At 38.4% G+C, this 25,982-nt stretch overlaps 2 protein-coding genes across 2 annotated transcripts in view; both read left to right on the top strand.

The window, feature by feature from the left end:
* The window catches only part of LOC133528841 (uncharacterized), a 107,895-nt gene extending 105,360 nt beyond the window's left edge, over positions 1-2,535 (top strand). Inside the window, exon 6 of the mRNA XM_061866722.1 lies at positions 2,310-2,535. Within this exon, the coding sequence (XP_061722706.1) occupies positions 2,310-2,535 (226 nt within the window). The remainder of the gene's footprint in view (positions 1-2,309) is intronic.
* Positions 2,387-25,982, top strand: part of LOC133528976 (innexin shaking-B-like) — a 152,422-nt gene continuing 128,826 nt past the window's right edge. Inside the window, exon 1 of the mRNA XM_061866590.1 lies at positions 2,387-2,472. The gene's annotated coding sequence lies outside the window, so the exon portion shown is untranslated. The remainder of the gene's footprint in view (positions 2,473-25,982) is intronic.

Below are 25,982 nucleotides of genomic sequence, written 5' to 3'. Positions count from 1 at the left end.
TTTGATGACACTTTTTGGTACATGGAGATTTCGTTCCTTACCTCCACCTTCCGTAAACTTTGTACTTATTTGCAAAAACCATGCCTTGTCTCAAAATGCCATATTTTCTATTGTCTCCTTATTAAAGTTGCTTGAAAGTTATCAGGATTTTGATGCAGAGTATTAGTATGAATGAATTATGAAATACCTTGTGTTTTAATTAGTATTTTATATTTGACACGTAACAGCATTTTTTAAAAGATAATAATCGTCAGAACAAGATAAATTTGCAACGGTTTTGATAGCGGTGGCAGCATAGTTGCTTTATCACCTGTCACTTTCGCACTTACATACTTGTCAGAACGTGACAGGCGATCAAAATGGGACCGTGATTAGCCCACAGTTGTTAAGTAAACGTCATAATTTCATAGAAGCTTGACGGTTAAAATAACACTTGCACTGTCTGAGAGGTCGAAATCACTGCTAACTTATCTTGGTTTGACTCTCGAATTTCAAGTAGTTTACGATAACTAAACGACATGTCAAAATTGACGTTTATTTCGTCTGTGATTCCAATAAGATTTATCTACGATATTTCTAACGTCAAAGTGACATTGGATGCCGAAATCGAGTTGCTTCTGTCAATTATACGACATGCAAACGATATCTAAATGAGAACTAATCTAAACCAGAACTTACTGTTATAGTATTATATTCTTCGAATCGGGCCGCAACTGTCTACGCCAAGACCCTCTACGGCGTAGCGAGTTTCGTAGAGGGCTCTACGACGCTATACCGTAGGCTCGGCCACCCATAGGCGAAGAAACGCTCCGAACGAATTATCAGGCCGATTCGAACGGACACTGATATCAGAAAGATATTCGAATCACATTATTTAGCTATAGCATTATAGGCTACGGATACTGCTTACCATCAGGCAGACCGTATGCTTGTTTGCCACCGACGTAGTATAAAAATAAAAATAAATCGTGCGTCTCACGACAAAACATGTACGGACTGGTACGACCGAAATACACGATAAATATAAATAAATAAATATTATAGGACATTATTACACAAATTCTAGGGTCTGCAACGCGCATGTAATACCTCTAGTGTTGCAGGCGTCCATAGGCTACGGTGACTGCTTACCATCAGACGGGCCGTATGCATGTTTGCCATCGTCGTGGAATAAAAAATAAATGACGAAGTCCCACAGTAAGCTCAATAAGGCTTGTGTTGAGTGTACTTAGACAACGATATATATAAGGAAGCCAAAAAATATGTGCATTCCCGTTGCTAGGAGGTTTTGGGATTATACTGAGCAGCGTGCATTAGAACGCCCGTGTACAAAAAATGATTGGTTTATAAAAAAAACACAATCCCCTAATGAGGGCGCCACTGGATGATACAGTCTTATCTTAACTTACAATGTTTGTATGTATGTTCGTTCGGGTCAAATCTTGCAAGCTTAATTAGACCCACTTTACATTATTACATTAAACTGAAGAAACATACATAGATATGTAAGTTGGATGTCAAAGCAAAATGATGGTACCATCAAGCTGATCTGATGATGGACACAAGAAGTGGTCATACAAATTCTGTGATAAAACAACGCAACCTGTTTGAGTTTTTTAGAATTGTCTTTACGAGTATTAGTTACCTATTGATAGGAAAGTTACAGCCCGATTCGAAGAATAATTAAGAGCCGTTTAAGATCTTGGAAAGATCTTTAAAAGATCGATAACTGAACGACATGTCAAAAATGACGTTAATTTCGATTTCGCTGTGATCCCAATAGGATCTATCTACGATATTTCTAACGTCAAAGTGACATTAGTAGCCCGAATCGAGCTGCTTCTGTCAATTATACGACATACAAACGATATCTAAATGTGAACTTATCTAAACCAGAACTTATCGTTATCGTATCTCATTCTTCGAATAGGGCAGTATTAGTTGCCTATTAAAAGGAAAGTTAGTGATTAAAGCTTGTGTTAACAATGAAATTTATGTCAAAAGATTTTATTTTTGACGACCGGTTTGGCCTAGTGGGTAGTGACCCTGCCTACGAAGCTGATGGTCCCGGGTTCAAATCCTGGTAAGGGCATTTATTCGTGTGATGAGCATGGATATTTGTTCCTGAGTCATGGGTGTTTTCTATTTATTGAAGTATTTATAAATATTTATATATTATATATATCGTTGTCTAAGTACCCTCAACACAAGCCTTATCGAGCTTACTGTGGGATTTAGTCAATTTGTGTAATAATGTCCTATAATATTTATTTTATTTATATGTTATTAAAAAAGTTGTCCATTTATAGGGACATTCCGGAGGACGTGCTGAACACATACTGCTGGATCCACTCGACGTTCACAGTGGCGGGGGGCGCGGGGGAGGCGTACCCGGGGGTGAAGGGCGCGGGGGCGGCGCCCCACCGCCGCGCCAAGTACTACCAGTGGGTCGCCTTCACCTTGTTTCTACAGGTTAGTGGCTTACAGAAAGAAAATGTACTTTTGCAGAGCATTTTTTACAAAACGTCCTTTTAACAGGACATGATTTCGGGGTCGTGGAGCAAGAGAACTATACATCGTACAGAATTCAAAGATGAGCCTAACGATGTTGCTAATTATTTATTATCACCAATAATGATGACCAGTAGAAAAAAACATTTTTGCATACAATTTGGTCACCCTACTCAATGTGACGTCTTGTCGCTTTCCACACAGTGTATGTCAAAAGGCATAGGGTGACCATGATTACTTAGTATGAGATTAATTTTACTTAAAAATAAGAAAAAAATCACTAATTCTATTTTAATCAAATATGATAATGTGGATCATTTACAGAGTCAGAAAAAGTAGTTCTGGATCACGACCCAGAAATCACCCTGTATAGGTCAACCTTTTTAACACACTGAGTACCGGGAACTCGCTCGGCGGGTTCTCTGTTCGTAGTCACTTTCCTCTACAAAGCGGGAAAACGCTGGGATCGGCCACGAGCGTAGCGCTACGAAAACGTTGGCAGCGAATGTGTTAAAGAACGAGTTTTTTGTTTGACGTTCATTATTCATAACGTCCTTTTTATAGAACATTGTAATAAGGACGATCTTTTTATAGAACAATTATTTATTAAGGACGTCTTTTTGGAGACGTCTGTAATTTTCTGTACAAAACAGTCTGCCGATTTTTACGGTTTTTTTTACGTCAGATGTATGACTATTTGTAAGTAACGTATTAATAGCCATGTCAGTTAAACATCAGTCCTTATAATAAGCATGACGTGAGTATGACAATTGGCCGAGGTCTTCGACTCTTAAAGGCGACTCCGGTTGGTTAAATGCTCTAAGGGTCAAATGTCCATATAGGCTAAACACGCGATGCTCACGGCAGCCTCTCCGCAGGGTGCAGAATGCAGCTGCAGAGATTTGCAGAAAATAAATTAAAACGGCGGTAGCATAGAAGGCATTTTATTGACTGTCACTTTCGCACTTGTTACAACGTGACAGGCATGGTGACAAATGATAAAGAGCCGACTATCTGAGCCCTGACATTTTCTTAATCTGTCAAGCCAATTAATTCTAACGTGCACCTGATAGAGGATTTGGAATCATATCAGTTACCTGTCGTTCGTGCGTTCATTTCGCTCAGACTAAAATAAAGAAGAAGGGATTTTAGTTAATATTTTGTACATAAGTATCCACTTTTCTATACAACTAATATGGCTATTTGGTGACTTAAGTTGGGGCACGGCCGTACTTACTTCACTGGCTCAGTGACCCAAACAGGATCTTGGCCTCTGATACAAGAGAGCGCCACTCTGCCCTGTCCTGCGCCACTTCACGCCAGTGGAGCATTCCGAGGACGAACAGGTATTTTAGGACTAATAAACATATATTTTTACATTGGAAAACATTGATAAAACATCGTTAATTGAGTTAATTGATACGGCCTGATTCGAACTTGTAAATACCTTCGTCAATAATTTCCTAAAGAATTATAGAGAGCGTGCATGAACTGTAGGAGGCAGCACAGGTGCCGTCAGATTTTTGGCGCGAGGCGTAAATTTGATGTTTATTGTTCCGATGTAGCCCACAAGATGGCAGAGCCTACTATGCACAAGAAAACACGTGACGTGTACATGTGCATGTTTATGGTTCCGTTCCAGGCTACAAGATGGCAGACCCCCCAACGCGCACGGTCCCTATATGAGGGTTTGGATTGGATATGTCAGTGTCAAAAGTTACCCTTTTGTTTGAAGATGCGTCAATTTTGACACAGATATATCTAATCCATAGCGTATCTTTAGCAAAAGTTTGACGTACCTTAAAGTTCGTATCGGACTAATAGGAACTATTACCGTATATAAGTAAAGTGAAAACCCGAGCCCTTAATTTTAGGTATATTCACAGGCGAGGTAGAGACATTTCGGACCCAGGTACGTCCTTAAACTACGTCCAAAAGAGAGGTATGGGCACTGTGAATGTCATCACGCTTTGTGTGGTAGATCACAGCACAGCGGATGTCATTCTAGATCTAGAGCAGAGTCCAACTGGGGAAGTACCTTACAGAAAACCGCAGCCAAATAAGACTAGACCCTACTCATAGTGTTGTGTTCCGCCGAGTAAGATTGCCAGAGCTCAACGAGGGTGCGGGGTGTTAGGGTCGCAACGCGCATGTAACTAGCCTATGTCTACAGAGACGCTTACCATCAGGCGGACCGTATGCTTGTTTGCCACCGACGTAGTATAAAAAAGAGACATGAAACTAATTGCTATGAGCCCTCTGACGTGACGGCAAGTGAAGCCTGGTAACGGGGCTAGTGCGGCGTGACACGTAACCCTTTTATTGCTTATTTATTGCCTCGCTATAGTGCTGTTGGCTTGGATTGGCTCGTGGGTTGGTTATATTCCCGTTTGCAGTATTATCAGTTTAAGAGGAAATGTACCACGAGATCGTGATCGAGGGGGGGGGGGGGGGGGTTACATTCTACATATGTATGTAGTATGTAGGTTTTTGTTTTTTCAAATTTTTCAAAATACAAAATTGAATTTCATAGCTATCGCAAAGGTATTCTTCCCTCGTAACTCAAAATTGATTATTATTATTTTTTTAGTATTTCTTTATTTCAGGCCACTTTGCCCATAGATTGTTAGTTATATACAGACTTACAAAACTAGTGTTAGTGCATCTTAACCTAGATCTCACAGCTTTTCATTTGGGGTCTTGGTACACAGGACGATGGACAGACACCCAGTGACTAAAAAATGGACAGTCCCATCTCTCCGCTATATCTACCAGCAAGCTGTTGGTGCATTTTATTAGGAGCACGAAAATTAAGAACATGTGTATATGTTTACCGCTGCCTAATTTTAGAGAATGATTAAAACACGTTTAAGATCTTGAAAAGATCTTTAACGCATTCACTGCCAGCAACCCAGCAAGCCAGTAGCCGATAACATGGGAAAATGCGTATGTAGCGAAAAGCGACTACGGACTGAGCGCCCGTCTGGCGCGTAGCCGATAACATGGGAAAATGCGTATGTAGCGAAAAGCGACTACGGACTGAGCGCCCGTCTGTCGGGTTGCTGGCAGGGAATGCGTTAAAAGATCGATAACTAAACGATATGTCAAAATTGACGTTTGTTTCGATTCCGCTGTGATCCCAATAAGATCTATCTACGATATTTCTAACGTCAAAGTGACATTGGTTGCCCGAATCGAGCTGCTTCTGTCAATTTTACGACATGCAAACGATATCTAAATGAGAACTTATCTAAACCAGAACTTATCGTTATCGTATTGCATTCTTCGAAGCGGGCCGTTAATCTACTTAATTTTATATCAATTAATAGCAAAGTTTTACTCATACGAATCATGAACTACAATAGGATTAATGTCCAATAAAACAAACAAAAATAATACCTATTTAATTAGTAATTTTTCATTTTTAAACTCTTAAATTGGGTTAAAAAGAAAGTCTACTGGTACATGCAGCATGCCGATGGCTATCCCGCATATAGATTTCTAAATGCAAACGTCCCTTACCCGATCGCTATTGATTCTGCTCTCTTTTAGGCAGGCTGAACTTTACATATCGACAGAGACTGGTTAAGAATACAGATTGCTCACCTATCTGTGTTGAACAAGTTAAAAAGGGTGAGGTCCTGACTTAACCGCGATTTCATGACACGTTTATTTGGATAGGCAAGCAAGCAGAGCAAGTTGTGCGCCAGTCGTGGTCCGAAGCAATCGATCTGCGCCACGCATTGACATCTTGCGCCATTTAATGCGCCACCGCGCCAATACCCGTTCGCCAAATCTGTACGCCATTTTCGTTCGCCACCGTGCCAAATCCGTGCGTCAATTCTGTGCGCCGTTTGTGCGCCAGTGGCTTGACTGCAGTGTGCAAATTCCGTGCGCCGTTTCGTGCGCCGGTGACTCGTTTTAGTGCCACAATCACGTGATGGTAAGCTTTACCGTCGTATCGGTCTGGAAATACCACGGGCGACAGTTCATTCCACAGTTTAGCTGTGCAAGGCAGGAAGTTTCTGGAGAAACGCACAGTTGAGGACAGCTAAAAATTTAAGTGGCGAATATGGAAATGTTGACGCGTACAGCGATGGTGGAAAGAAGCGGATACGTATTATAACTTAACGGGTTTGATCCATTCCAGCTTTAAGTCTCAGTGAATGTGTGCATGTCGTGCGTAATCACGGGGAAATCGGCGTGCTACGGAATCAGTTTTGTCCTGCCGCGTGGTGCTTGCATATTCTTTCGTCCATGGAAACATTGGCCTTGCCCACTATTCATAAAACGTAATAAGCTTATATTTTCGTATTTTTCACATAGTTTGGGTACAGTTGACAATTACAATTTACAACTTTAAACAGGAAAATATACAGGGTGATTCAGGAGACGTGAGCAGGATCAAGCCTGCATATTCGGTAAATTATCAGCAACTGTTTCGTACCAGTATTTGTGAGATTAACGTTAATTTAATTTTTACTGTTAAAAAAAAAGAGTTTTATTTTATTTACGATATTTATGGTCACCCTCTTTGTTTTATCCATAATAAGTGACAAATTGAATGTCATCGGAGTGTGGTTACTTTTATAAAATCGTATCTCACTCAAGTGTGACATTTTATTTTCTTCATAATCAAAGTGCTGTCATAACGGTTAAAGAGGTTTTATCTTTGTTAATTAATTGTTGTAGGGTGTCCATGATTGTAGATAATCAAATTTGTCCTTAAGAAAAAGTTAAATAACAGATAAAAAGCGTGATTGTTTTACTTAAATATGATGGTGAACGATTCATTAACATTTACTGATTGTGTGGTCTTAGTCCAGCTCACGTCTCATGAATCACCCTGTATATTGATATGACCGCTTTCAATGTGTCAACGAAGCTATGTAAAAAAATGCGCCAATGTCGTGAAAACTCAGTTGGAATGATGTTAAGAAAGGAAGTTGACACATACTACTTTTCACATCACTTATGAGTAGGGTTTGCAATCCAGATCCGAAATCTATGAAATTATTTGGATCTGGATCCGGATCCGCGGCTCTTCCCATACATTTTGGATTCATACCCTACATATGAGGAAATCATTATCATTAATAGTAAATTGTTTTATGTGCAATATTTTTGTACGCTAAATAAATATTGTTATATTCTATTCTGAAATGATAACAAGTGTAGCGTATCCAACTTTGCCGCGAATGAACATCGGTACAAGACTAATACATGTATGGTGATTGACAGTCTTTATAATCTACAGTCTCTGATGCAGACAACACCTAACTTGGAATAGTGTCACCATGTCACAGAGCTTTGTATCGTCTTTTTAAATACATTACGACTCTGATTTGGATTTTGGCTTTATTAGTAGAGCACCTAACTAGCCGGACTAAACTAACTTTGTACACAGTAATGATAGTGTGGGGTCGTCAACCAATCACATTCAAAGTGTGGTAATAATTAGCAACGACTAATTTCTATAACAAAAAAAACATTTAACATGGCTCTTTCAAATTTGTCACATCAAAGTGAAACTTCTAATCAAGCATAAGACAGTGTACAGTCAAGGACTTAAATTGTTAAGCCACTTAGGCTTTACTAACATTGGACATTTCATACAGTTAGTATTGATAGCCAAATTACCTTGAACCCTGCATGGCTCAGCAATGACTGTACTCAAATTTACGTGACTACGTTTAAGGGTAGTCAACATTAGAAGTTACTTTTGGTGTACGATTTTTTTTCTTCGGAAAATCTCGTGATTCTAAATATAAATAAATAACATAAAAAATCCGAAATATGAAAAATAGCGTAGTGTACAGTCTAGTGTACTCAGTTCAGTTAAATTAACCCGCCTGACATTGACAAAAAGGTCGTTTAATATATTTTCGGAACTGGCTTGTAAAGATGTTAGCTTCGAGCAACACCGGCTTCCAACACGTCAGAAGGGAGAAGCCTAAGCGATATCTTACCGAACAAATCATTCTGCCATTTTTTGCGGGGGGAAACGTGCACACAGTCGCACTTCTCACTTACTGCATACAAAATCCAATGTGTAATGACGACACAAATACATAGTAAATGACACACGTCAAAGACAAATCTTGCACACCTCGATCTCTTTTTGTGTTCGGACGAGTCCCAACATGCACGACCATAGGCACAGTTGTGCCTATGCTTTGGCAGAGGGGACATAGTATGAATGCCGTCTCCCATCCGGTGTTGCTCGAAGGATGTTAGTGAACTCGGTCGTAGAACTTTAAATAAAATGTAATGTAAAGATGTTAGTGAACTCGGCCGTAGTTGTCTAAATAAAATGACCCATCTACGAGTATGCAGTAATTATCTCATAACAGTGTGGGTACGGATCCGAACCAAAGATCCGTAGATAGATCAAGTTAAGTCTGCATCGATTTTGATAGCACACGCAGTGCAATAGTTATAAACAAGCGCTGGTGGCCTAGCGGTAAGAAAAGAAAAAACCTCGTGAGGAAACCGGACTAGTCCCAAGAAGGCCTAGTTTACCCTCAGGGTTGGAAGATCAGATGGCAGTCACTTTTGTAAAAATTAGTGCCTACGCCAAATCTTGGGATTAGTTGTCAAGCGGACCCCAGGCTCCCATGAGCCGTGGCATAACGCGAGGAAGAAGAAGACTGCGTGTGCTATCATAATCTTTGCAGACTTGTCTTGGTCTAACTCTAGCTGGAACCACTTTGTTTACAACATGTTTTTATTACGGAGTGAGTCCTCTATCAAGATCAAAAATTAAACGATTTTTTTTTACATAAAACAGTTTCCTATTATCTATTATGTAGCTTATATTAGCTTAGCCTACATAGTTTTGTCCATTTCCGTATTTCACTATTTCGTGGCTTAAATTTTTTTGTCTTTTATTTTCTAGTCAAATGATTTATGTAAATTTGTGTTGTTTGATCATTCCATTTACTATTGTTTTATATCCGATTTTTCCTCCACTTTACAATTTGAAGACATTTAAAATAGGTTAAGCAAATAGTAGGTTCAGATATTCCGACAAAACATTAGCTCCTTGCAGTACCCACTCGGTATAACCGCCCAGCCTGCCAACACACAACGTCCCCACTACTCGTAGCGTGACAGCTAATCCAATAGTCGGGATGATTAGGATTGGCCGCTGGAGTGATTGCCGGCTCGGCGATATATCTAAATGATATCGCGATCAGCTAATGATAATGACGGGCGGTATTATGACTAATGCGCCATTCTATTCGTATTGCGATTGTATTAACGAATTCCGGGAGCGATACAAATATAAAGAAAACAATAATATAAATCATTAAGGTGGGTTCAGCAGTTTTTGAATAATTGTAAGGCCTTTTTTAGATCAAAATGCGGTGGCACAAAAATATGAATAGCTATCTTGAGACCGTTCTCTAGTTACTTCATCGATTCGAAACGTGTTTAAACAACTTTCGCTCGATATACAAAAAATCACGAACACAGGTCTAAAATGCGGCATTAATTTTTTTTTCTATTTTTGCACAAAAGCTATTAACCTGACAGTTGCTTACAAAACTGCGTAGATTTGATCGAAGACATTTATTAAAAATAATGTATCTTTTTGTTAAAAATAATTACATAAATATCCGTGTTCCCGGACACGCACGGCCATCCGCTCAGTACTCAGCGAGCTGTGTTTGGAGAAGGCCCTGAACTCACTAGACCTTTACCCTCTTAATTTCCGGGATAAAAACTATCCTATGTCCTTCTCCGGGACTCAATCTCTATACCGAAATTCAACTAAATCGGTTCAGCAGTTTAAGCTTGAAGAGGTCACAGACAATCACACACTCACATTTATAATATTAGTATGGTTTCGACATATGGTCTCAATGATGTCAGTTTTAGAATGATTACGCAATTTCTCTTTCCACGTTACCTATAGATTGGCTATAACTAATTAATTTATGAGTAATGGTAATAATTATGATGGAATATTTTATAGTTATCTTATGTGGGCCAGACGCGGTTTCAATTTTAGTTCACGAAATGTCATAAAATTCGGTCATATTCGATATTTTTGTAAGCTAAGCCACAGAATAATAGTACTGCCGTACAGAAATGACACTTCCTACACCGAAGTTTGACAGCGATTCAGGGACGAATCATGCTGTCCCTTTCTAATGTATGGCACTATCCCTTTCGGCTATTTAGGTTTGTCAAAATTCAAGTCATTATCTTATCTGTGTTTGTGCTCACGAAGGGACGTCAAGTTGTGTCAACCGACGGAGCAGAGAATGTTCGAATGGATCAGTGTCGCTCCCCTGCCTGAGCGTAAGAACGATGTACGTTTATAATTCTTCACTCGCTTTAGTTCGCAACTTACGGCCTGTTTCACAATGTCCGAGTAAAGTCCTGAATAAGCTACTTGCCACTTTTCTGACGAATAAATACATAATTGGCGTTTCACAGTCTTCAAATAAGCTTAACTGGTAGGTAATATGCTAAGTTTTGCAGGCATTTTAATCTGGTAGTTAATTTTATTTGTTAATTAGCTAACCAATACTTGGACATTTTGATACATGCCCTTTAGTCTGCGTGATAATGATGATGATGATATGATGATACGATGATACATCGGGGTTTTCGGTGCGGGAATTATTTGAGTAACGGCGCGATTCGAATGATTAAGACACGTTTAAGAAGATCGATAACTAAACGACATGTCAAAATTGACGTTTATTTCGATTCCGCTGTGATCCCAATAAGATCTATCTACGATATTTCTAACGTCAAAGTGACATTGGTTGCCCGAATCGAGCCGCTTCTGTCAATTATACGACATATAAACGATATCTAAATGAGAACTTATCTAAACCAGAAATTCTCGTTCTCGTAGGTATCTCATTCTTCGAATCGGGCCGTAAGAGTAGAAAAACAGATAGGTTAGTCTGAGAATATCTAATTATGCCTAATGAATAACGACCTCTCTGTGAATTTTATAAACATCATGATACAGTTTTATTTTCACCACACAAGCTCGTAAAGACCCTATTTATCTTTCAAAAACGGACGAGAAAGTTGCATTTTATCCACACGAGTGGCAAAGTGTCAATGATCCATTTTGTTTTGTAATGTTTTACAGTTAGTATTTTCCTAGCGTTGGTGTGGTGACAAAAAAATGTTACAGATTTTTTTTAAATAGTTTTTTTTTTAATTAATATTTTGTTTCACATTCCGTTTTTTAAGACAACACCTATACTTTTTTTTATACTACGTCGGTGGCAAACAAGCATAGGGCCCGCCTGATGGTAAGCAGTCTCCGTAGCCTATGTACGCCTGCAACTCCAGAGGAGTTATACATGCGCGTTGCCGACCCGAAACCCGCCCCCCCTCGTTGAGCTCGTTGATACTTTGCTAAGTTTGCTACGTGGGCGCAAACAAGCATACGGCCCGTCTAACCGTAAGCAGTTTTCATAGCCTATGTACGTCTGCAACTCCAGAGGAATTACATATGCGCGTTGCCGACTCTAACAACCCGCACCCTCGTTGAGCTCTGGCAACTTACTCGCCGGCAGGAACACAACACTATGAGTAGGATCTAGTGTTATTTGGCGGCGGTTTTCTGTAAGGTGGAGGTACTTCTCTAGTTGGGCTCTTCTCTAGGTCTGGAATGACAGCTGCTGTGCTCTACCACACACAGCGAGATGACATTCACAGTGCCAATACGTCGCTTGTCGTGCCATGCCAACATTCCCGCATGGTGCAAAATATTGCTTCTCTGCAGGTAGTAATAGTAGTTCAATATATGAGCCAAGTCCTTTTAAAGTTATACTATTATAAACAAAAATACAAATTTTTGACCTATAACAGTTAATTCCAAATGTGAAACGAAGTAGTTTCTATTTAAGTTTCAAGTTTTGGCGCGCGAGCGTCCCTAGGGGAGACCGGGGTTCTCGAGTTGCTTCTAATTTTAATATATTCCGTTTTGGAAGTAACACGTCGCTTGGCAGCCTTCCGGACTTCTAATAAACCACTAAACTTCTAAAACGACAGACCTATTTGTATGCTTTTTAACCGACTTTAGGAAGAGCTAAGTAAAAGCTGGCTTGTCGGGAAATTGTTTATAGATAAACGTCAATTAATAAATAAAAATATCAGGATGACAGATATCAACGAAAAGACACGATAATTTGCAAATTTTTGAGTTTTTATTGAGATCGTCACTTTGCCAAGGCACGGAAACCGGTTAAATTTCTAAACCGTTATCATGAACTTGGCGCAAAATCTTTTAATTTTGGTTTCGCTAGAAAAACCGTTATTGTTAAACCGGTTTTTATGAGAACAGTTCTTGTCAAATTAACTAACCGGCTTAGAGCAATAGAAACCGGTTTATTCCTGTGTCTACATTTCCGTGGCCACCAGACCGGCCCACTGTGGGCTGAAATTCGGCTTTCATTGACATAGAAACCGAAGTTGTTATTTTTACGTTTTTTTGATTAAAATGGTGGTTTTTCCCAGCATTGTTATGGTAACCTATGAATTTTAGACGATTTGGAATGAAAATTGTGGAGTTACGATTTTTTTTTTCAAAATAAATGTATGGAGCAGGAACAAGAAATCATCATTACTCAAGAACCGCAAAACAAACCGTAATATCCTCGCAGGTGGTTATACTACGAATTATTTGTGATTTTTTGGCATACTACATATATCCGCCACGGGTGCGGTTTTTTTTTTAAATCATTAATTGTTTCTATGGAAAAAGCACAAAAACCAAATTCAACATTTTAAGATTTTTTTGATTGAAATGGGTTTTGCTCAGTGTGTTTATGCTAAGTTAGAAATTTCACACGATTTGAGTTGAAAATGGTAGAGTTATGATTTTTTTTCAAAAAAAATGTATGGAGCCGGAACAAAATATCAAAATATCTCAAGAACCGCAACAAATACGGTAATATCCTCGCAGATAGTTATGCTACGAATTATTTGTGATTTTTTGGCAAAGCCGAATTTCAGCCCACAGTGCGGCCGGCCGTTTCGTCACTCGTCGAATAAACCGTCTTTTTTTTAGGTTACAATAAAGTTCTTAAAACGATCGCGTTCTTCTAAAAGTTCTGAGGAAAACCTAAATAAACCGGTATTTTATAAACCGGTTCCAGTAAAATGTTTGTGTTCAACACAGATATTTGCTCCTGAGTTATGGATGTGTTCTATGTAATTAAGTATATCTACATTAGTATTTATCTTTTTTTTGTTTTGTTTTGTCTGTTGTATATTAACTTGTTTATGTGCAATAAAGTTACAAACAAAAAAAAAAAAAAAAAAAATATATATATATACAACAGACAAAACAAAAAGAAAAGTTATATACAAAGACGAACTTATACATTTTTTTAATGTAAAGATAGGCAGGTTTGACCACGATCTCACCTAATGGTAAGTGATGATGCGGTCTACGGTGGAGCACGCTTACCTATGAGATACCTATTTACCCTAGCCTTGAAGAGACCCAGATTGTACTCATGCGGAAACACAGACTCGGGCAGGGCATTCCACTCCTTGGCAGTTCTCATTTATTTATTTATCTATAAGATATTTGAGAGAACAGGTTACAATGAAAGTGCAATTCTATTTTAAAGCGGCGACCAATTTCCTACTGCATACACCCGAGCATGTCTCTAAGATGACCGTTAAATATATTTCGTGTCTAAGCCTAATACTAATAAATCCCGGAGACACTAAAACACTATCTTTTGAAATAGTGATGTCAAGATTCTAGTCTTTAGACTCGACTCAAGTATTCAAAATCTAATCATTAAATTGAAGCTTATATCTAAACTTTTTTTTATACTACGTCGGTGGCAAACAAGCTTACAGCCCGCCTGATGGTAAGCAGCCTCCGTAGCCTATGTACTCCAGAGGAGTTACATGCACGTTGCCGACCTTAACACTCCGCAATCTCGTTGTGCTCTGGCAACCTTACTTACCGGCAGGAACACAACAGTCTAGTCTAGTGTTATTTGGCTGCGGTTTTCTGTAAGGTGGAGGTATTTCCCCAGTTGGGCTCTGCTCTAGATCTGGAATCACATCCACTGTGCTGTGCCCTACCACATAAAGCGAGATGACATTCAGTGGCCATATCTCTCATGAGAGACTCGAATGCCATATGAAGTAACTAAAATTATCACCTAAGTGTCCTTATTTTTCTAATACTGGCTTCATCAGGCCCGTACATGTCATGGCATATCTTAGGTGGAAAAAAGACGTTACGCTATATGTAGCCTATGATTCCAACAAGCCTTTTTGTAATAATTAATCATTTTTCAACCTCTTTAGTTAAGAGGGCAGAATAGCTTTCTAATCTAACGACATAACCTTAATTTTTCTACTTTTTTTAGTATTTATTGTTCTAATCCTTATGAACTTTATGGAAATGTTCTCCTAAAAATCGGTTTAAAAACAACCGTTTTACGAACGAAATTGAAATTAAAAGGTTTTGTGCCAAGTACATGATTTGGAACGGTTTGGAAATTTAACCGGTTTCCGGCATAGATATTTAATACGTGTATATTCCTAAAATTTATAACGTGCTAATAACGATCCTTATTGGAGTCTGACAGATTAATAATACCTACAAATAAATTGTATTATATTTCTTTTTTATAAGTATACTTGCTTGTATGACCTCGTCTTCGTAAAATGATGACTTGTTTGATAAAAACCATCATGTCCTTTCCCGGGACTACCTTCATACAAAATGTAGTTCACCGGTTTAAGCGTGGAGAAATAACAGTCTAACTACTTAAGTATTAATAATAGTAGGAATGTAGGAATCAATTTAAAGTACTGACTCATATACTCTCACCGACATCGACACTATCTTGAATTCTAAAAATAAAGTATATTAGTGGGCACTTAAACGTCAGTTCAATTCGCGCAGGAGAAAATTATAGTTTAGGAGAAATTACAGTTAGCGTGACACCGTCTCGTACTGTGGACACTGAAATAACTCTACGGGCCCGATTCATAAGCGATGTGGGCCGATTTCTTTTTTCATATTTAAGAAAATTTTGGTGAACAGTAGGGCTAAGATGGTCGGCTCTTTATCATTTGTCACTATACCTGTCACGTTCTAACAAGTATGTAAGCGCGAAAGTGACGGGCATAGTGACAAGTGATAAAAATGGAACCATGATACCGCCGCAGGCAGAGATTACGTACAATATAAGTGCAATTTCCGCGTATGTCGTAAAAAAATTTGTAACTTAAAACCTATACTGGGTGGGACCTGTAACACGAGCAAATAATTAAAACAGACTATAATCTGATGTTGTCTGCCATTTCATGTGATGTTGAATAAAAATGTTCTATGTCTTTAGATGTGTAGGCACTGAACTTCTGGACGCTTCGGGCCTCCGGCCCTGTGCAGAACACGGCCTTCGGCCTTCGCATTTAGACACTTGCACAATAGGGTTGTTTCCATCTACAAATCTTAGGGCAGAATTGTATCCCAATAAATTCTTTTGGATTATAAGAACATGTTAAACTACTTTTAGGGGACCTGTAATGACCATATTTTTGTAAATAGTGAATTTAAAATATCTTTTGGCACACGTCACGTCACCAAACTCGAAACGTCATTGAAGATTCTGATGACGTCACAACTCTCGGATTGACACTGTTGACAGTTAGGCGATAAACAACAAATGAAAAATGTCAGTTGACAGTTCGTATCTTCTACATATGTATGTAGTTATGTGTCAAACAGTAAACTGTGACGTCACACAATTTTCAAAGAGCGTTTTGGGCGCGAAATCATCTGTCTAAATATATTTTGTTAATTTAACATATTTAAAGCCGTTTTTAGTATAAAAGTTGAATTTTAGGGCAACTTTTAGTTAATATAGAACGTAATACAAGCGTTTCAAAAAAATCGAAACAACCCTATTGTTCTGTATTTTAGCACTGACCACGCTTCGGGCCTTCAGCGATACAGCCAGAAAAACTTATTTTGATATGATTCTTAACTTACTTCAAATTCTTAGCATACCTATTGCCATCGAATCCCCATTTATATTTGCTCGGATTACGTATATACAGCCAACAACTGTACCCCTAGTGTAAATAAATTCGATTTCGAAACGTGACGTACGCGTTTGCGTTTAGTCTCATTTTGTATTGGATTTAGAAAGAGCGCGCCAAGCGGGACGTTTTGGAAACTCAAAATCCTATACAAAATGAGACTTAACGCAAACGCGTTCGTCACGTTATGATGTCGATCAAATTTACACTAGGGGTACTGAAATGACTAAGCGAGTGGGATGTTCAAAATGAGTCCGCAGCAAGCTCGGTTTTCAATCCAAAAGTACTTACGCTCTCATTTCAAAACGACTAGCTAGATTGATCTGAAACTTATTACAGTATTAGGTATATCTATGCCTGTAATTAGTTTAAGTAGATTCAGATACCATAGTGTAATAAAACTCCTCAACTCGTCTGGATAACTGTTATATTTCAGATCACAACATATTAAGGTTACAAATATTCGCACTAGTTAATCACTAATCTTTCTTTGCTCAAGACGATTACGCTAGCACCGATGATAGCCGACTGCCGCCAACGGCCTACGGCTTACCCACCAACGGCAACTCCCCGCCATCACATCTTACTTTTTTTTAGACTGCCATTTAATACATAATAATAATGTTGTGATGACGGCGAGATACCGCTCAATATTAAACCCAACATACAACCACCTATTCTAATTATAACTATTAATTCTAAAAATTACAACACTCGGTCATCCGACGGCGTGCTATCTCCGGAGCACGCAAAATCACAACACTTCTCAATTGATACTTGCCTAAATAAGAATTACCACATAATATTTTAATACAATATTTTATATTTGACTTAAATTAATAATTTCACTTATAATGTTTTTTTATTTTATTGTTCTGAGATTCTAATTATAACTATTAATTATAAAAATCACAACAATAGTTAAAAAAATAAAGCGAATTTAAATTAAGTAAAGTTTTTCATACTAAACTTGTTTTGTTATATTCTGTTTTTTAAGCTGGAGCTATACATAAACTAATTACAGGCATAGATATACCTCTTGTCATTGTATATGCAAAGTTTCATTACAATCCAACACGTAGTTTGGACCCGGGTACGTCCTTAAACTACGTCCACAAGAGGTATGGGCATTGTGAATGTCATCTCGCTCTGTGTGGTAGGGTACAGCACAGCGGATGTCATTCCAGATCTAGAGCAGAGCCCAACTGGAAACCTTACAGAAAATCGCAGCCAAATAACACTAGACCCTAACTCATAGTGTTGTGTTCCTGCCGGTGAGTAAGGTTGCCAGAGTTCAACGAGGGGCGGGAGGGGGTTAGGGTCGGCATCGCGCATGTAACTCCTATGAAGTTGCAGGCGTACATAGGCTACGGATACTGCTCGTCACCTTATCTGGTTCTAATCGCTGACTACACACGGAAGGCACAATATTATATGGCATAGTTATTAATTATTATAACAGGGCGATCAAACAAACACACTTTCGCGTCTTTGTTATATGGGATTTAGTCTGTTTAACCCGATAAGCCGGTAGATAAGGTTAGCTCAGAGATAACAGGTTGGCCAACATGCCAATCGTTTACGCTCCGTAGCGAATTGATTGATTGATTTATTTATTGGTAAAATCGTTGTTTTACAAGTCAGGATTACATTAAATATTTACATAATAAGATTAAATAACTAATAATATTTACAAATTATAACATTTACAATTACATCTTATATCTATAATTAATCAAGCATTAAGATGACACTATTTTTACGCGTTAGTTATGAACTCCACAAAGAAACTCGTCAACGCTGTAGCATGCCTGTGCGATCAGCAGCGCTTTAAGTTTCTTGGTAAACACAGAATCACTTTCCGCTGACTTTATGGCAGGCGGAACCAAGTTGTAGATCTTGGATGAAACGCAACTGTTACTGTCGCACAAAGTCGGAATAGTAATAGAGAGAGATGACTGCGTGAAGCTGCGGAGCGTTAACGATTAGCATGTGGGCTAAGCACCCAGGTGAATAAGCGAGCGGTCACGCTTTAGAAGAATAAATCTCGGTTTTATTGGTCCAGTGTCTTTCAGGGGTAAGGGGAAAGGAGACGACAATCTCCATATAAACGTAATCCTTTCCTCGATATTGAAATTATGTTCAATATTTTTACACAATAATTAACCATAGATAGCCGTTTCGTTTTTTTTTAAATATATTATTCTATATCTAAAACTTGAAAGATTAGCCCTCTAATGAAAAATTTAAGAGCCGTTTGAGAAACTTTTCATTGGATAACCCATTGTATTCTATAAAAGAGTTTTATGACATTACCAATTAGATTTATTTAAATAGTAAGCATATTGTCGACATCTGTATTTTAAGATTTACTATAATTTACTTCTTTGTTAGCTTAATAACGACCCTAATGGTGACATTATTTCTTATGCTGACATTATTTCTGTAACTGTAACTATTTATTTTCTACCTTAATGACGACCCGTGCTTGGTGAATTTATTTATACAATTGAAATTTAAAAACTTTAGGCATTTTAAGTGAATTATTAATTATCACATGTTTTTCCTATTTATATAAAGTAAGACAAACTGACGATCACAATATAAATTCCTAAGAATTTACCACGCGTAGTTTTAAGTGAAATTGTACATTGTGAGATAAATAAATTATAATCATATCATATCATATAATTTTGTTTAAAGCTCGTAGAGTCAGACGAAGATAATTCTACAACGATTTTGATATCACACGCATGGTGCAAGTGTTATTTATACGTCATAATTTCATAGAAGTTTGACGTTTAAAATAACACTTGCACGGTGTGACGTTTAAAATAACACTTGCACTGCGTGCGCTATCAAAAACGTCGCAGACTTTTCTTGGTACGACTCTAACTTAAATTAATTTAAAAATCTAAAAAAGAAAGCTCATGGCTGTGGATGTTTATTAAAATCAAATTGTAAAAATGTTTTCTATAATGTTAATATCCAGAAAGGAAAAGGTTCGGAACCGGCTTTAAAAATACCGGTAAATACCGGTTTATTTTGGTTTTACTCCGAACTTTCATAAGAAAGCGAACGTTTTAAAAACTTTATAGTAATTTAAATAAACCGGTTTATTCGACGAAACCGGTTTTTTTGTTCTAAGTTAAGCTGACAAGAACTTTAAGGAAATGTTCTCCTTAAAACCGGTTTAATAATAAAGGTTTTACGAAGAAGACCGAAATTAAAACGTTTTGCGCCAAGTACAGTCAAAAGATTTAATTCGTGCCCCATTTCGTATCTTGTCACAGTGAGTGTATGAGGTCTCTAGCGACTTTCATGTTGTTTGTCACTGTGACAAGGTACGAAACGGGGCACAAATCAAATCTTTTGACTGTACATGATAACGGTTTGGAAATTTAACCGGTTTCTGAGCCTTGGTATAACCCACTCGTCCCGCTATCTCCCCCGCATTAAGGCACCAGTTTTACTCCCGTCGCTTTACGATCGTCACCTGTCGCGCGCCAGTTCAACTGTCAATAAAAAAAAAACGCGGCGGGTATTGGGATCGAGTGCGGCTGCACCTCGTCTATGACGTATATTCGACTAGGGAGCCTACCGCGAACACCGAAGTTCGCACGTTGCGGGCATTTTTCTCTTTTATCCCAATTAAGGCGTAATTGTGAGTGAGAGAGAAAGATGTGACAATTTCGGCGTACACGGTAGGTAATTAAAGTATAGTGTAGGTATACATACTTTGTCCTTTTCAATATTTTCAGACGTCACTGCACGTTTAATTACCTTTGCATTGATGTACCTATTTTGTTTACAAAAAATATTTTTATTTATTTTGAGCTTAAGATATACAGTCCGGTAAGATGTACATGTACATGTACTACTTATGGGAAATAAGGTAGTGTATACATATTTTTGGTACTTGGTCCTTTTCGATATTTTTAGACATGGCTGTACTAGCATAGCATAGGATAAGTGCCAGCAAACTTCTTGAACATGTGAGCATGTGGAAATACCGTACAACAGTGTATCAACACCCGTGTAACTGTATATCCATCTCTGTCGCGCACATAACGATAGAATTAAATGGATTTAAAGGCAAGGTCACATGTTCAAGGAGTTTGCCGGCACTTGTACAGTATGATTCTTTCTGCCTATACTCCATTGAAACGACTCTTGCCTAACTATTATTATTAACACAAGGTTGAAAGTCAAGAATAATAAACCATCTGTCAATCATAAAGTATTAAAATCTTGTCACGGTAATTTCTCGCCCGAGTGTCATCTTTTGACGGTAGTGACAGGCGAAGTTGACATTCCTAGTTTAAGATTACTAGTGAGACTACGGAAGGCGGAGATAAGGAACGAAATATACCAAAAAGTGTCATCAAAAAACTTTAAGTAGGTGGCGCTACAATACCTAGAGTACTTGAACAAAAAAATCAAATCATAGACAGCGCAATTCACTCCGTCAATAACGCCTAGGTTCTTAGCTACTCTAGCGCTACTCTGGAGAGATTTGGAACTATTATTTATAACTGACAGCTGGACACTTGCAACAGTTCTACCATAAGGGATGCCACTGCTATAAGTGAGAGTGTAAAAAAATCGGACAAGTGCGAGTTGGACTCGCCCACTGAGGGTTCCGTACAAATTTTACTAATTTATGATTTTATTTTAATTTCTTTATGTTACAAATGTATAGTTTTGAGATTTTTCCCTGTACAATACAATGTAAGACGATTTTAGACGGAAGTGTCCTATTAATTTTGGTTCCCTTGAGAGTGTCGAAATAATACGTTTAATGCGGCATAAATACATATATTTTTTTTACGTAAACTTAGACGTTTGATTTTATTCACAACTCCAAGGGACCATAGACCTGAGTTATGATTTTAATTTCAACCCGATATCTTCACGCGTTCCCATGATAAAGGGTCTTAACAGACAGACGCCTACATGCCTACATGTCATTCTGACATTTTTTAATCTGCAATGCATTGTTATTGTTGTGATTTTTTATTTTATTGTGTACATCTTTCCCATCATGGAACAATGGTGTTCCGGACCTTTGGGAGGCGTGCGCGGAGCCGAAGCCAACACGAATAGCCCCTTTTGACACTTTAATGAAATGTAAGGGGTACACCTAGCGGATGTTGTCCTTGCCCGCGTCATGGGACGCACGCAGAGGCAGCACCCGCCAGGGTGTAAGGACTATTTGAGAGTTGATGGAATCTAAAATTAACTGGGCTATTGGGTGAAAGCGATGGACTATGCTATGGGATAAAAAACCGGACGCCTGTCTAATAAAACGGTATTCAATTTTATTTCCGGCAGACGGTGACTCGCCCCCACAAGATGGGCCCCCACAAAAAGCGACATCTAGGATGGCTCAAGGGCAACACCGGTGTGAGCGGCTCAGGGGTGTCGAGAGGTGTACGCCGCTTTCTACCCAGTGGCTGCGAGCAGCCACTGTGCCAACTCGCGTCTTACGCAATTTTTCACTTCCACCCCTGGAGCTTATAGCTCTAACGACTCCACTCTAGGCGGCCGGCTAAGGCAAGCCAGAGGCAGAGAAACCTGTCCCACCCACCCTCCTTGCGGCTAACAGAACTCCCCAGGAGCACTCGGGTACGTGAGGTCGCTACTCCCCAACAGCTCGCCACAAGCTGCCCTGCGTTGACTGATTGCACTGGTAAAACCAGCGGGCGATGGGGTCGTCACATCCCTACGCCTATTTGTGTACCTTATTATTATTATTATATTTGCATGCATTTAAGAATATTCTATTGCAAATAAATTAATTGATTGATTGAGACGGACGGACGGAAAACAAAGCGATCCTATAAGGGTTACGTTTTCCCTTTTGGAATGCGGAACCCTAAAAATGAGGTAGGCTCGGGAGCATTATAGAGATTATGGCGTGACAAAATGTGTCATTAAAACCTGGTTTGGGCTTTAAAAATTATATACCAAAAGATAACAAGGAAGATATTTAAAATGTTATCACCAGATTTATTTTCGGAGTTCGATTATAAAATTTTGCTGCGTCTCAAAAAATCAACTGCCACCTTGGTAAGTCAAATTTAGTAAAATTGACGTTATAGTAATATTATAACATCATATATTCTTGAACATTAAAAAATATACAGTGAAAATAGATTATCAGATAAGTATTTAGTTTATATATATGTCAAATGGCAATAATCATAATTTTATTTTGTCTAGTAACATAATATGTAACTTAAAAACAAAATAAATAAACTAATCATTAAAATTCAAACTAAAATATAATAGAACTTAAAATAAACTTATAAATAATTCACATAGCTGGGGTTTGGTGACAGCTGTCATCTCCATACGATACATATAACCTTAATACGATCTCCGAATCTCCCGTAGCCTTCTACATATTGTCCCCCGACATCGTACAGGTTTCATGTCGAATTCCTTCAACATTCAGGCAATCCGGCTGTGGAATGATCTTCCTCTCTCTATGAGACAAGCCCAGAACAAATTCTCCTTCAAGCGCATGTTGCGCAAGCATCTGTTTCACAAGGTTCAAAGGTCGTCCTCATGATGTTTCACAATGGGTATATATTTATATATGTATGTATTTATATTTATGTATCATATTTATGTACGTATAATTTTATATAATTTTGTGATATATTTTTTTGTCATTTTACTCTGTATTCTGACCCTGCACCAATTAGGATCTTTCGGTTTGGCTCATGGTTGACTGGTAGAGAATGCCTTCTGGCATTAAGTCCGCCATTTGTACTCTTCATGTATTGTGCAATAAAGTATAAATAAATAAATAAAATAAATAAAACGAAAAATTTTATTGAGATGACACAAGCTATGTAAAAAATACAATAACGTCAATCGGCCCGATTCGAAGAATGATTAAGACACGTTTAAGATCTTGGAAAGATCTTTAAAATATCGATAACTAAACGACATGTCAAAATTGACGTTTATTCCGATTCCGCTGGGATCCCAATAAGATCTATCTACGATATTTCTAACGTCAAAGTGACATTGGTTGCCCGAGTCGAGCTGCTTCTGTTAATTATACGAAACAAAATATATCTAAATGAGAACTCATCTAAACAAGAACTTATCGTTATCGTATCTCATTCTTCGAATCGGGCCGAATATTACTAAGTGTATTTGACTCTTGCGTTTTAAAGTTACATTGTATGAAGATGACAGCCGTCACTGTACCCAAGCTAACCACTATACTGTCAATATTACTAAATGGATTTCACTTTTGTGTAATAATTGGGATAATTATATAAAAATCATCTATAATTGAATTTATCCATATAGGAACTGCCTACCTGTCATATTTTGCACCCTGAAATCCGATTTCTGATTATAACCCTTTCATTTTCCCGTGAAACGCATAATTTTAGATTCTAAGAGACTGACTTGGTACAGTCGCTATCAGATATATCGGAAAGGCCAAGGCGCTCACAAATATCTGAACACGCCTCTATTGTCAAGGCGACGAGTGCGTGTTCAGATATTTTTGAGCACCTCCACCGCTCCGATATATCTGATGGCAACTTTAGATTGTTTCTGAATACGTACATATTGTAGTTGTTCTTGGTAAAAGACGTTGGCATTTTTTCGCGCTATTTCTTTGACGTCATGACGTTTGCGTTAAGTCGGATGATTTGTATCGTTAACCGTCTGAGGACTGCCGCTGCGTTAGACAGTATTGTTGTATACTTACCAAAACCTTTTCCAGAATGTGTCAAGTACTTTTCTGAAACCCACCTACGAACCCCGGCAAGAGCGTTCGAGTCGTGGGTCACGGGTGTTTTTTACGTATATGAAAGTAAAGCATGTATTTATTTTATTTATTAAATTTTAAGTATGTTTATCCGCGCCTAGTACCCATAGTACAAGTTTTGCTTAGTCTGGGGCTAAGTCGATCTGTGTAAAATAAGATTGTCGTCCAATATTAATATATTTGTCTCTTAGCACAAAAAAAACGTAGGCAGAAAAGCTAAACCACCCATTTTACACGTAAATAATGATCACAAAACATACAATACAATGCTCCGAAATGATAATAAAGGTATTAAACCAGCGTTTATTCTCGTTGGAGAAAATCCAAACAAAATATATCACATTTTAACATTTGGAGCGACGATCTGCCGGCTTTATATTATTATCTATGAAAACATATTACTCTATGATTCGGATGATGGATTTTTATCGTGTTTTAGTACTCGCTGGGTTCTAATTTGTCTTTCCTGTTCCCGAGTGTTATTAAAATAGTCCGAAGCATTAGTGAAGGCATCCGTTTTAACTCGGGAATTTTGCTTTCGTATGTCCAGATGTTGTGCTCTACAGGTCGCAATTCTTAACCGATTCTCGTGGAATGTTGTGACGAGAAACTATGGTTAAAAGATTTTTATTGTCGAGTTATTCATTTTGCGGAAATTTTAAAAAATGCGGGAATTTTTAAAAATGCGGAAATTGGCATGAATGTGACGTAAGGCGTAGTTAGTTAGTTAGTTAGTGCTTCTGGGCATTTTCCGCAAAACGACAACCATTGTGCCTATTTTGCGTTTATACGGAGAAGCAGCTACCCCTTTCCACTTAACTGGCGCATAACTATCTGCATATTGCACTGTCTCGTGACACAGGGGCGCCATATATCATTCCCACGACACTCGGATGTCGCCGAAAATGCTATATTTCCACACTTAGGCGAATCACACACTGGCACGACTTGGCACTCCTGCCCCTGACTGTATTCGTGATTTTTCTCACTCGTGTCATCGGAAGATCAGCGCTGGAAGCCACCAGCAACATGCTGAGATGAGGCCATTTCGTGGCACTTTATACTTCCTTTGTTTTTGTTATATCATGTAATTCAATGTGTCTTGTTTGTGTCTACGAAACTAATTATTCTATTCTATTCTATTCAAATAACACTAGACCCTACTCATATTGTTGTGCTCCTGCCGGTGAGTAAGGTTGCCAGAGTTCAACGAGGGTGCGGAATGTTAGAGTCGGCAACGCGCATGTAACTCCTCTGGAGTTACAGTAGGCTACGGAGATTGTTTACCATCAGACGGGCCGTATGATTGTTTGTGAAAACAATGTTTCAGCGTTTTAAATCGAAAAATAATCATTTAAATTCTTCTGGACATATTAAAAAAGAAGCGGTGGTGGCCGAGTGGATATGACGTCCGACTTACAATCCGGAGGTCGCGGGTTCAAATCCTGGCTCGTACCAATGAGTTTTTCGGAACTTATGTACAAAATATCATTTGATATAATTTACCACTAGCTTTTCGGTGAAGGAAAACATCGTGAGGAAGCCTGCATACATCTGCGAATAAATTCAAAGGTGTATCTGAAGTCCCCAATCCGCATTGAGCTAGCGT

The sequence above is a fragment of the Cydia pomonella genome, chromosome 1, assembly GCF_033807575.1.
Source record: "Cydia pomonella isolate Wapato2018A chromosome 1, ilCydPomo1, whole genome shotgun sequence".
NCBI classification, from domain to species: Eukaryota; Metazoa; Arthropoda; class Insecta; order Lepidoptera; family Tortricidae; genus Cydia; species Cydia pomonella.
Note: the sequence above shows the minus strand (reverse complement) of the source record. Positions and strands in the feature narration are given on the sequence as shown.